The sequence below is a fragment of the Sorex araneus genome, chromosome 2 (genome assembly GCF_027595985.1).
Source record: "Sorex araneus isolate mSorAra2 chromosome 2, mSorAra2.pri, whole genome shotgun sequence".
Classification (NCBI taxonomy): Eukaryota; Metazoa; Chordata; class Mammalia; order Eulipotyphla; family Soricidae; genus Sorex; species Sorex araneus.
Window position 1 is genome coordinate 319,084,683 of NC_073303.1, and position 14,266 is coordinate 319,098,948.

At 36.6% G+C, this 14,266-nt stretch overlaps 1 protein-coding gene and 1 pseudogene across 1 annotated transcript in view; both read right to left on the bottom strand.

Moving 5' to 3' along the window:
• SPATA48 (spermatogenesis associated 48) overlaps positions 1-14,266 on the bottom strand; it is a 106,031-nt gene that overhangs the window by 24,828 nt on the left and 66,937 nt on the right. The window contains exons 6-7 of the mRNA XM_055124809.1: positions 9,734-9,775; positions 2,089-2,196 (exon numbers count right to left, since the gene is read on the bottom strand). Coding sequence (XP_054980784.1) covers positions 2,089-2,196; positions 9,734-9,775 — 150 coding nt within the window. The remainder of the gene's footprint in view (positions 1-2,088; positions 2,197-9,733; positions 9,776-14,266) is intronic.
• Positions 4,237-4,335, bottom strand: LOC129402920 (U6 spliceosomal RNA; annotated as a pseudogene).

Here is a 14,266-nt window from a genome sequence, read left to right on the forward strand (position 1 = left end):
GATTTTAGAAGCCTCTCTTTACTCGTCCTTCCCAATAGTGCTGCATTGGAGGCTCTTTCAGGGTCAGGGGAATGAGACCCATCATTGTTACTGGTTTTGGCATATGAATACCCCACGGGGAGCTTGCCAGGCTCTCCCATGCCAGCAGGAAACTCTCGGTAGCTCACCAGGTTCTCCGAGAGAGAGAACTAGGGTATAAGATGTCACGCATCACAAGCTTCTGGGAGCTTGGTTTTATAGTCTCTGGATGTTGGCCATTGATGGGATTACACTGTGCCAGAGGCAGTTTGTGCATGTGACCACCTACCTAGCTACTGGAAAATGGGGGATCTGGGCGGAAAAGGATCAGTCCCGATCTGAGCAGGCTTGGAGATCTCCATTCCGGGTCCTGCACACCTGGGTTCCTCTGCCAGTTTCTTCATGCATGAGGCTCATCCGAACATGTGGAGAGGGGCCTTGAGCATGGCTGTGGCTGAGTTCTTTGGCTGCCAGGGCTCTGTTTGGGGCAGGGAGGGAAACTTAACCCACCCCTTTTGAGGGGCCCCGGTGAAGACAGCCAGGCTCAGGGGCAAGAGACTTTTTTTTTCAATTTTATTGAATCACTGTGAGATAGATACAAGCTTTCATGTTTGGGTTATAATCTCACAATGATCAAACACCCATCCCTCCACCAGTGCACATTCCCCACTACCAATATCCCAGGTATAAACCCCCTTTCCCACCCTCCCCTGCCTCCATGGCAGACAATATTCCCCATACTCTCTCTCTACTTTTGGGCATTATGGCTTGCAACACAGACAATGAGAGGTCATTGTGTTTGGTCCATTATCTACTTTCGGCATGCTTCGGCAAAAGACTCTTTCAAAGGTGATAGAATTGCTACTTTTTGTTTTTGTTTTATGGTCACATAGTCTGTGCTCAGGGCTTTTTTCTGCCCTCAACTCTCTGCTCAAGGGTCACTCCTGATGGTGATTGAGGGACAATTTGTGGTGATTTGGAGACCATATACAGTACTGGGAGTCAAAGTCCAATATGTTGGCTGCTTGCAAAGCAAGAACTTTACCTGTGTGCAGTCTCTATGGTCCAGAATTGTTTTTCATTTAATAGAAATGATTTCCTTTATAAATTTATGGAAGAATCATACCAAATGTTACTTTCTCAGGATTTAGCACAAATGTTACCATTTTTGAATGTAGTATGATGAAACTTATCACTTCAAATACCTAATTAAGCACCAAAGACACTAAGCTAAACTTACTCTATTGCAGAAGGACACATCCAACACTGTGAAAACTTTACTCCTGACTGTCCTCTGTGATCGCTTCTGCTCATGTTCAACAGTCTATGTCTGGTGTTAGGGTTCAAATCTGGAGGCAGCTGACAAGGCCTTACCTTCTGCACTCTCCATCTGGCCCCTAACATGACTGTTTTTAGGAATTTGTTTCAGACTGCTTTATATTTCAGTTTTTTTTTTGTGCATAGAACTTATCTAATTACCAGAATCTTAAGCAAGCAATACAAAGGGAAAGTCTTTTCCTTTTTAGTTTTCTAAACATAGAATCTAGAATATATTTGGTAACTTTCCTTTTTTAAAACAATTTTTAGATAAAAGTGTTTCCTCAATGAGATCAGTAACATTACTACACTTTGCTTATTCTAATACTTTTGAGGAATACATAACTATATTTTAAATCATATTTTGAGTACGCTTTAAAACTATGTGTCAGTCAATGAAAAAAAGAGGGAGGAGTGGGAAGAAAGGATGTCCAACCAGAATGACAAAGGAAGGGGAGAGGAAATTTATGGCAATTCAGTGGAGGTGGTATGCAGTGATTTTATATGTCAATACCATAAATTTGAGTACTTTTGTAACCCTGTTACTTAAACTATTAAAAAATAGCAAAAATAACAAAACCAATGCCAATTTAAACATATTTTATAGTTTGTCTAATTGGTCATAAGAATTAGAAAAATCAAAAGCAGATAAAATTATTGAAGGATAGAGAATTGATTTAATAAACCTTTAAAATATGCCTGAAGGATAATTAATATGAAATTTAATTTAATTTTATTCTGATTGAAGCTCACCGACTTGTGTTTGTATGAAGAATTTTGGAGACTCGAGGTTTAGCCAGGGATCTGTTATCACCACAGGGGTTGTCAATGTCATCGATGTTTGTAGATTGCACATGGCCTCTGTTGGGACACAAAGAAAAGACTGAGTCTTATTTCTTTTTCACACATAGAAAAAATACAAAGTATTCTAACTTTCAAAAGAAATATCTGCTAAAATAGTTATTTTAAGTTTTTGAATGAATTAATCTCAGCGATGGAACTTTCATTTCAGGATTAAACAGTGAAGAGTATAGTGCATAGGGATCTGGTCTTGCACACAGTCAACCTGGGCCTCAACTCAGGCACTGCACATGGTCCCTTGAGCACTTCCAAGAGTAATTCCTGAGCACAGAGGCCGAAGTAATCCTTGAGCACAGCCAGGTGTGTTCTAAAAACAAACAAAAAAGAGGAGGTGGCATTGTTCTCTTTCAAAATAAGAGCTGCCAGACAGTTGTTATAAAAGTTTGAGTCAAGTGTGAGTAAGGGGTATTACGAGTATAAATAGAATATTTGTTTCTGCAGCCCCAGAAACAAATGGGGCTGTTTGATTGAATATAGTATGATTAAAATTATCACTTCAGATACCTAAGCATCTCATTGAAAATTAGAGAAGACCTGAGGTAAGGCACTGGTTAATTTAGTGCTCCTGTGGAAAAGAAAACATGGGAACTTGCTCAAAAATTCAGTGTAAGCAGCTATTTGTATTTGAAGGCCTGAGAAAGATTTGGTGATGAGCAAATCACCAAATCAGCCCAGGCAGATTGATTTTTGATATCTGGGCTGAAAACTTTGTGGTCTTTTCAGAATGGAGGTAGGCAGATTCCTCTCCCTTCCTATAGGCCCAGAGCCACTCCACCTGACCTCCAAGATGTACATGGCCTGGCTCCATGGCTGCTTTTACACACGGCCATGTACACAGCCTGAACAATGCCGCTCCAAATTTCACAGTACTCTCCCAGAAGAAGTACAGAAAATTTGATGAGAAATTAGCTTAAAAGTCCCCCAAGCTCAATAAACAAAAAAAACAAGGAGGCTCAACCGGCACCAACAAGCTCAGTAAATTCTCAGACAATGACTTTAGAACACCATTTTAAGTAAAAACTATGATCACAAATTGAACTTTTATTCGTTTATTTTATTTTCTGATAATTCTATTTTTCATTCTGTTGTAACAAGCAATATAAAATACATTTATTTGTGTCTGCTAACTGAAAAGGCATGGGGGGTGTAGGAAACTGGGTCACTGGTAAAGGGAAGGGATTTTTTGTCAGATTTTTGTTGGAACATAGAATGTTTGAAACAACTGTATTATAAGAAAGCTTGTTTAAAAAGTAAGAACTGGTAATAAGTGACATAGATAAGAGGAGTCCTAGTTACCTCTACTCTTGAACAAAAAAGACGACAGCAATGAGGGTTGAATCAAAGCCCTGGACCCCTGAATTTTTTTGATCTATTTTATTCCATGTTATTATGACTTGAATATTAGTGTCACCCTAAAATTCTGTGTTGAAATCCTAATGATCAATGTTGATGATTTAGGAGGTGGGATATTAGTAGTATGAGATTCCTAGCTCATGTGAATGCATCCCAAATAATGGATTTAGTGTTCTATTATTATTTATGTATGTATATTTTGTGGTGACATGCTTCTGGGTTGAAACTGTTTTGACCTCATGCAAGGCAAATACATTAATCCCTGCACAATTGTTCTTGCCTAGTTTAGTGCACATTTAAAAAGACCCTGTAGACCTTGCCCTTCCTCCAAGTTGAGAACATATTGAGAAATGTTCTCATAAACAATCTTAGAATAGAGCCCTCACTCTACCATGCTATCACCTTGATATTGAACTTCCAATATCAGCACCTGTGAAAAATAAGTGTGTTCTGCTTATAAGCTCGCCTGTCTTTGAAATTTTTAAAACAGCAGCCCAAACAGCTGGAACATAATGTTGTATTATGTATTATGAAGTAAAAACAACCAAATGATTATCTCTGTTAGCCCTGAAAACAACTTAAACTTTTTTAAAAATAGGATACATATGCTATTCTTCAATATCAATGAGTACATTTGTAGCAAGCATACAATTTTCTTGTTAACAACAACCAATACTAGTTGCATCTAAATATATTTTATAAAATATTCAATTTGCGCAGAGGCCATGCTACTCTTCACTGTATCATTCTTATTTTAGTATATGTGCTGCCGAAGGAATGGAGCAATAGTGCAGCAGGTAGGGCATTTGCCTTGCACACTGCCGATCTGGGTTCAATTCCTCCATCCCTCTCGGAGAGCCCGGCAAGCTACCAAGAGTACCCTGCCCGCATGGCAGAGCCTGGCAAGCTACCCATGGCATATTTGATATGCCAAAAACAGTAGCAACAAGTCTCACAATGGAGTCGTTACTGGTGCCCGCTCGAGCAAATCAATGAACAATAGGAGAACAGTGCTACTCAATTTGCATTCAGATGTGTCAAGATTGCCAGTCCTCCTACTACCCTTCAACTTCGATGCCCTCTGAGGCCCTTTCCTGAGTGCCATGAAACCAAGGAAACCCCTCCCACAGCCCTCTGAAAACCCTTGGCATGCCCCCAAGGACCCAGAAAGATGACACTAGCCTCTTGTCATTTGGGTCTGTCAAGGACACCAGCCCTCACACTGTCCCAGGTGTCTGTGCTATCTGAGACCCCTTCCTGGGTCTTCTGGAGTAAGGATGACCTCTAGAGCCCTGGGCCACCACAGGACCCAGAACATTGACACTGACCATTTTTGTCATCCAGGTGTGTCAAGGGCATGAGTCCTTATCTTGCCTTACAAATTTAGTGCCATCTGCGACCCCTTCCTGCATTCCCCTACTGAGAAAGACTCTTCCAAACTCCTCTTGTGACAACATCACTACTTCACCCCCCACCAACTTCAAGAAATCTTGGGTTTAATATATGCCCTCAATATACAAATTGATATATTAGACACTGAACTGCATGGCCAGTAAAGACACATCCTCAGGACACATATATTGTTAGAATAATAGATTATGTAAAATACTACCTCCTAAAAAATAACAAATTAGATCAGATCTCAGGTATCTGTATTTTAAACTCAACCATAGCATCCACAAATCTTTAGGTAAAATGGTGGGGATAAAAATAGATTTCACCTGCTCTGGCAGACTGGGATAGAAATCCTGGCAAATCACGGAGCTTAATTAAAAACTCAAGCATCACTGATGAAGAACCCAAATCAATGCTGAATACAAAGGCCATGGAACTAAAGTAATCATTGGAAGAAAAATCCAACCAACTTAAACATAAACTTATACAAGGTATCTAAGAATCCATACAAATGGAATTGGAGAAGTTAAAAAGTACAACATCAAGTCACAGCAATGGATTCCAACATGCAGAGGACCTTATTAGTGATATCAAAGACAAAATACTAGCCATCACCAATAATGAAATGAAAAAGCAAAGATAAATTTTAGAAAATGGTAGAGAATATAAAAATTTTGATGTATAATAGCAAGAGAAATAATCTCTGAGACACGAATGCCAGGAGAGGAATAAGGTAAAGGAGAAGAACATCTGGTCTCAGTAATTATGTTCCTGATATCTTTTCAGATTCAAGAGGCCCAAAAAGTTCCAAACAAAATAGACTCAAACAAAATATTGCCAAGACACATAGTAGCCAAAATGGTAAAACCAAAAGACAAAGACTACTTAAACCAGCGAGAGAAGAAAACCCTCACATATAAGGGAAACAACATAAAAGTTACAAGAGACCCATATGATATCTTATAAGCTAGGAAAAAGTAGAGTGGCATATCCAAAGTACTGACCAAAACAATTTCAAGCCTAGAGTCCACTACACTGCAAAGCTGTCATTTATTTTTTCATTTTAGTATCAGATTTAATGGGAAATTTTTATTGCTTATATTTTAGTTTTATTTATTTATTTATGTTTATTGAATCATTCTTCGGTAGACCCTTACAAAGATGTTTATGATTAGGTTTCAGTCATACAGTGTTCCAACCCTCCACCAATGTACATTTTCCAGCACCAGAGTCCGCAATTTCCCTCCCATCACTCCCCATCCCACCCCACGCCTTGCTGTATCACAGGCACTTGTCTTTCTGCTCTCTCTCACACTCTCTGCTTTCTCTAACTCTTTCTCTCTCTCTTTCTCTCCTTTTGGGCATTGTGGTTTGCAATACAAATACTAAAATGTTGTCATGCATATCTCATTTTTTTTCCTTTTTTGGGTCACACCCAGCAATGCTCAGAGGTTACTCCTGGCTCTGCACTCAGGAATTACTCCTGGCAGTGCTGGGGGATTTTATGGGATGCTGGGAATCCAACCTGGGTTGGCCAAGTTCAAGGCAAACAACCTACCAGCTGTGCTATCGCTCCAGCCCCAATCATGTATATCTTTACCTACTTTTAATACTCAGGTTTTTTCCAGCATGATCATTTCCAACTATTGTTGCCATACTTGTACCTTCTCTATCATACCTACCCTCCACCCCACACACACTTGTGGTATATTCCAACCATTGACAAGTCCTCCCTAAAGTATCATTTAGACTTGAGTAGGGGATAAAAAACTTTTCAAACAAGAGCTGGCAACACTTTTCAAACAAGAGCTGGAAAACCTAGAAGAAATGAATAGATTATTAGGTCATGTAATCCCCTAAAGTAGAACAATCAGGAAATAGAAAGTTTAAGCACAAAATTAAAAGGAAATTGAAACAGTAATTAATCTCCCCTAGAATAAAAGTCCCAGTCCAGATGGGTTCACTGGTGTGTTCTATCAAACCTTCAAAGAAGATTTACTGCCTTTACTCCTTAAACTCTTTCAAAATATTGAAGACACTGGAAGGCTTCTTAACATCTTTTACAAAGCTAACATTAAACTAATACTCAATGTAGGCAGAGACACTTCCAGAAAAGAAAATTTCAGACCAACCTTCCTGATATCAATGTAAAAATCCTTAACAAGGTCTTAGCTAACCAAAACGAACAACATATAAAAATAAATCTTACACCCTAATCAAGTGGGATTCATCCCAGGGATGCAAACATGGTTTAACATATGCCAATAAGTTGACATAATATACCACATTAAATAATAATATGATAATATCAATTGATACAGAGAAAGCTTTTGACAAGATTCAACATTCATTCATTATAAAAATGTACAACAAAATAGGGGTGGAGGGAACATTTCTAAAGATAATAATGACCATCTATAAAAAGAATACAACCAGTATCATGTTTAATGATGAAAAACTTAAAAAATATCCTCTGAAATCAGGTACTCTCTTACGGTGTTCACTCGTACCACTTCTATTCAACATAGAACTAGAAGTCTTGGCTACAGCAATCAGGCAAGAAGGACAGATCAAAGGGATCCAGATTGGAAAAGAAAAACTCAAATTATCACTACTTGCAGACGCCATGATAATATATAAACATATATACAGAGAGAAGACCCTAAAGAGTCCACAGAAAAGCTCCAAGGAAAAATAAACCAATACAGCAAAGTGACCAGCTACAAAGTCAATACAAAAATTAGTTACCTTCTTATACACAAATAATAAATAAGAGGAGAAAGCGATCAGTGAGTCTATTCTATTTGAAATAGTATCCAAAGACATCAAGTATCATTCTTCCTGAATCTAGAAAAGTCAATAATAAAATTTATATTAAATCAGAAATGATCACAGATAGTTAAAGCCACACTGAAAAATAAAAGTGGAAGGCATTTCATTACCTAATTTGGAACTGTGTTATAAAGCCATAAGTGATCAAAACTGCATAGTAGTTGAATAAAGAAAGACCCTCTGATCAATGGGTCAGAATCAAATGCCCTATGACAAACCCAATATATATAGACAGTTAATTTTCCATAAAGGAGCTATAAAGATGAAATGGACTTAGAATAGCCTCTTTAACAAATGGTGCTGGGAAAATTGGATAATTACATCAATTAATTAAAGCTGGATCCATATCTTACACCTCAAACAAAGGCCAATTCAAAGTTGACCAAAGACCTTGAGATCCAACCAGAAACTATAAAGTACATCGAGGAAAATATAGGCAGAACACTTCAAGATTTGGACCTCAAAGGCATCTTCAATGACTGATACTGCTGGGCAAAACCAAAACAATCAAATGTAAACAAATGGAACAATATTAAGGAAAGGAGCTTCTGCATGGAAAAAGGAATATGAGCTAAAGTAAACTGAATGGGATAATTTGCATTCAACACATCAAATAAATGTTTGATATACAGGATATATAAAGTACTCACACCAATCAACCAAAAAACATAAAAAATTTGTATCAAAAAGAGGGGAGAGTAAATGAATAGACACTTCTCAGAGGAAGGTAGACCAATGACTATTAGGCACATGAAAAAGTGCTCAGCATCATGTATCATCAGAGAAATTCAAATCAAAATGTATCATCTCACACCAATGAGAATGTCACATATCAAAAGCAAATGAACACTCTGTCGACTGGGATGTGATGAAAAAGGAACTCTCATTTGCTGCTGCTGGGCATATTGCTTTGGATAACCCCTGTGGAAAACAGCATGGAGGGGTCTTAGAATTGAACTGCCACATGACCCAACAATTCCACTTTGGAGCATATACCCCAGGATATGAAAAAACACTCTCACAAGGACATAAGCACACCATTATGCTGCACTCCATACAGTAGCTAAAATAAAGAATCAACTCAGGTGTGCAGTAACAGCTGAATGGTTTATGAATATGTGGCATACATATACAATGGAATACTTTGCAGCTTCAAAGAACAATAAAATCATGAAATTTTCTGCAACATGGTTGGAACTGGAAGACATTATTTGAGTGAAATAAGCCAGAAGGTTAAAGACAAACACAGGATTATCTCAACTATCTCTGAATACTGGATGAGGATATGTATTGCAATAAAAAGACCAAAAGCTCACTTTTGACCCCCTTTTTAGAGAGGAGAGGAACAAAAAAGGAGTCAGAGAAGGAGGGGAAAAGAGAATGGAAAATAATAGATAATGGCAACATATACATTGTGTAATGGAAATATAACAGCATAAGTGCTTCAGTTATATTTTTTTATATGGGAGAGTATACAACCACATATCCAAAACACAGACTCAAAAAAACTGAAAACATCAGTGATAAGCTGTCAATCAATGAAACTTTATAATATGTCTGTCAAGTTGACAAGCAGGGATAGGATTTGGGCGGGGTGGGGAGGGAACGTGGGAACAGTTGATGGGAACAGGGGAGGGAAGTTGTTGCTGGTGGTGGGATTGGTGTTGAAATATTATGTTCTTAAAACACAACTACCAACACCTGTGTAAATCACAGTTTTTAAATAAAATGACCAATTTGGAAAAAATAAGAATGCAGTTCCCCACTTTTTTCACCAGAGTCCTTAAAAAATTGTGATTAAAACTTCTGATATTAAACAGGTACTGTTTTAGAAAAAGGGAAATTTGTTAGAAAGTGTGTTGTCTTTAAAAGTGAAGTACAAATGTGAGTGACCAAAATTAGCTACAATTTGGGTGTAAATATAGTAAATTTGAGAACACTTAAAAACAATACTTACGTATAGAGAGGAATATACTTGCTTCTGGAACTTCTACTCACACTTTAAAAAACGAGAATAATTGGGTTATTGACATTAACTTGATATACACCCTGCTTCTGTTTCATTTTTTAAAATAAAAAGAATGTCTTCAGAATTATAACAATTTGAGATAAATATCTAAAATTTAGTTATTTTTCAATCATTTAATTTAAAGTAAAATTTAAAAAAATAAATTTATTCCAAACTACCATTGACAGAATAAGTCTGTGGACCTTTATGATTAAATTCTATTTTCAAGTCTTTTCAATTGTTTTTTTCTTTTGTTGAACACTTTTTAAATGACTAAACTATTCAACAAAGCTGAATCTCTCAAATTTGTAGACATATAGAATTTAGAATTCACATTCAAATGTCTTCTATTAATCAACAAATTTAGTCCTTGATGACTGACCTAACTTTAGTACTGGGGAAAAGAAGTTCAGTATCCTACACAAGGTCAAAAATGTTTACAGTGGAATGAGAAGTCAAAGTTTATTTGGTATTTTTGTTGTTTATACCTTGGAATCAATTATTTCAATTTGATATTAGGATATCAAATTATATTTTATTAAGTGAGATGTTATCGTCTTGCACGATATAGAAATTTAAAGTGCTAATAACAGTATTTTCATTAGCTTACATACTATTAATATTTAATACTAAGAAATTTACATTTTTATTTTTCTTAGGAGATAATGCTAGATAAATTTATTCATATGTATGGGAATGTGTTTTAAGTATGGCAGGAAAAATATATATCTGAATAAATAATTTTGGTTTCTGGGTGTTTAATTCTTATTTACTGTTAATGGTAGGGTTTCATTCATGAATAATTCCAGCACCACACCCTTTGCCAGACTGTTCGCTTCCCTCTATCATTGTCATTCTGACCCCTATCCTATCCCCCACCCCATTCTCCCTATGTTAAGTTTCTTACTGAAACCAATTCTCAGTCTCCATTACCTTTGGGCAATTGCTATTCTTCTACTAAGTTTTTTTCTATCCTGCTTATGAGAATGAACATTATGTGTCTGTCCCTCCCCTGAGTAGCTTCACTATGCATAGTACTCTAAATCAATTAATATAGCAGTAAAAAGCATAGTTTCATCTTTTTTATAGCCAACTAACATTCCATTTTGTATACATACCAAAGCTTGTTTATCCAGTTATTTAAACTAGTTGTTCTTAGACCCTTGGATTGTATCCAAGAATCTTTTTTATTTCTTCCTTGATTACTTCTTTGATCCAGCTGTTATTTTGCAGCATGCTATTCAATCTCCAAGTGTTAGAATTCCTCCACATCTTACTTTTATTATTAGTATCTGCCTTTTTGTCATTGAGGTCTAATTGGATACTTGGTGTGATTCTTATGTTTGTGAATTTATGTGATCAATAGAAGAGAACATTCCATATGCACTATAGAAGAATATGCATTTGGGTTTTTGAAGTCTAGAAGGCCCTATTACATGCCCAGTTATAATCCCAGCTCTTCTAGTTCTTCATTTAGGGTTCGTTTGTATATTTGCAGTTATTGTGTCTAGTGGATCTATTTCATGGTGACAGTAGGGTGTTGAAGTCTCCCACTACTGTTTCCATCCATGTGTTTCACTAAGTTTGTGAGCAAAAGTCTTAAAAATTGATCTAATATTTAATGCATATGTAATAGATTGAATAAGTATTTCTTAGTCTATTGATTCATTGATCAATAAATAGTATCTATTCATGTATCTAATTACTTTTTTTATATTGAATGCAATTTGGTCTGATATAAGTATGACTGTCCCAGCTTATTTTCCTCATTGGCTTGTCTGATTATTGCCTTCTGAGCTTATGTCTATCCTGGGACTTTAGATGTGTTTCATGTAAGCAGTAAAATGATGAATTTTGTGTCTTGATCCATCCCATGATTCTGTGCCTTTTAATGGGGAGATTAGTTCTTTAACATTCAGGGATAGTGTTGATATAAAGGACTGTGTTGCCATTTTACTGTGTAGGGTTGCCAGTTCTACAATTGGCTATTTAGTTTATATAAATGGCCTTTCAGAAGTTCATTCATGTTTGTTCTGTTTGGCATCTCTTCTTTGTCTGCGAGCATTTTAATCTCACCCATCTAAATGAGACTAGTGAACTTAAGTTGAAAGTTTCCTTCATTCAGTAATTTGAATACGTCATTCCATTCTTTTCTTGCCTATAATGTGATGTTCCATATGGAATACCTCGTGAGATTCTTATTTTATTTCCCTTATATTTAAGGGTTTTCTACTCTCTTGCTACTTTAAGAAATTCATCTCTCTTTGGTTTTTGCCAGTTTGATTACTGTGTATCTCGGTGTTATTCTGTTTGGGTCTATTTTGCTTGTCACTCTTTTGGCAGCCTGAATCTGCACAGCTGCCTCTCTGTAGAGAGCGGGAAGTTCTTCACTATTCTGTCCCAGCACTCTTTCTTCCCCTTTTCCTTTTCTTCTATTCTGGTATTCCTATAATAAAGAGATTATTCTTCCAGTATTTGTTCATTAAGTATTTTACATTCTCTTCATTTTTTTCTTTCATTCCTTTGTTTTTCTTCCCATTTTTAACTTCTGTGTCAATACTAGCCTGTATTTTGTCTTCAAGTTTGTCTAAACGGTTCTCCCTCTGTGAGATTCTGCTACTATGGCTTGCTAGTGTGTTCTTTAGCTCCTTCATTTCCATTTGTATTGAATTTTGTTTTCTGAAAAAAGTTTTTCTTTGACTTCTTTGAATTACTCATTAAGTGATTACTTATTTCACTGGCAAGTGTTTGCTTAATCTCTGTTGCCATACAATGAGTATAGATTTTAGGTTCTCACTAACCATGCTTTAGTGCTTTGGTGGATTTGGGGACTTACCGGGTTTCTCTCCCTGTCTGTGACTGCAGCTGAGTTTTTCAGTTTCCCTGCTATTCTTGAGTTTTGTGACTATCAATGGTGGAGATTTACATTTAGATAAAGATTTAGTTACTTGAGAAAGGATCTGTTAGATTGTTAATACCAGGCAATAACACCTTTAAACACTGCCATTTCAAATCATCTGCAATTTTAATTCTTTTGTAGACATAAGTAAATTTAACCTGAGAACTGATCTATTGAGCTGTTTATACCAGAGGGCTGCTAATAATACATCTATTATTCAGGTTACAGGGCCAACCCCTGGTCTGGGTTCTGATACAACAGTGCAGGACAGAATGCTGCTATCTGGGGCTTCAGTGTGGGGAGCAGCAGATTCCAATTTCTCTTATTTTAAAATTTACTTAATTTTTTCCATTTTTATTGAAGTACCATGATTTACAATACCGCTAATGATAGTTTCATGTATAAATCATTCCAATACTACACTCACTACTAAAGTGCATTCCCCTCTACCAATGTCCCAAAGTTCCCACATTTCTTTCCTAGGTAATCTTAGTTCTGAAACTCATTTTATAAAAATAGCATTTGCAAGTTTTGATACTAGTATAATGTTTGCTTTGGTAAGTTATTTGAATATAAACCTGTTTCTTCAATATTATGACAGAACTTGAGAATTCATGTAATAAATCTTAGTAGAACCCTCTGGTGAACCAATTTGGAAATTGGCTTCTGCACTTGGGGATTTTTTAATTAAAACTTTAATTTATTTTCTTGCATCTTATATGTTAATTTTTCTAGTCCCACTTAATTCCATCTCAGGGGGTTGTAAGATTCTAAAAGAGGCATCCATTTCTTCTAGATTTTTCAACTTAGTCTTACAAAGTTGTTCATATTAACTTCTCATGTTTTTTATTATTTCTGATGACTATATCACATTTTCTCCCCTTTTATCTCTGATTATACTACTTAGAATTTTATCTCTTTCTTCCTCATGAATCTACTTAGACCCTGCCAACTCTTGTTTATTTTGAAAGAATAAATACTACTTAATTTATCCCTTGTATTGTTCATTCATTTATACCCTATTTTTTTATCCTATCCATGATATAGACCATTACAAAGCTGTTCATGATTGGTTTAAGTCATACAATGATCCAACACCCATCCCTCCACCATCTACCAGTGTACATTTCCCACCACCAATGTCCCCAGTTTCCCTCCCACCATCCTCCCAACAACCTACTCCCCACCCTCAGCCTCCCTCTATGGCATGAAGGCATGAACTTCTCTCTCTCTCTCTCTCTGTCTCTCTCTCTCTCTCCTTTTTGTGCATTATAGTTTGCAATACAGGTTCTAAGAGATCATCATCTTTGTTCAGGGCTTTCAATATTTTCAGCAAGGTGGTAAGGGTAGAATAGCTTTTTAACTGGATGGCAGCTTTGGGGTGTGGACGTGACTGCTGAGGTTTCCAAAAAATACAGAGAGGTAGGGAAGGTAGCCCATCCTGCCCCCCAAAAGCCTGGAGATTTCAGTCACAAAATCTGTATACCCAATTTTTCAGCAGATTATATCTTGGAGAGACTTCCTGAGATGGTGGAGTCAAGGTGGGGGCATGGCAGCAATTTGGGATTGTGGAAGCAAGTGGC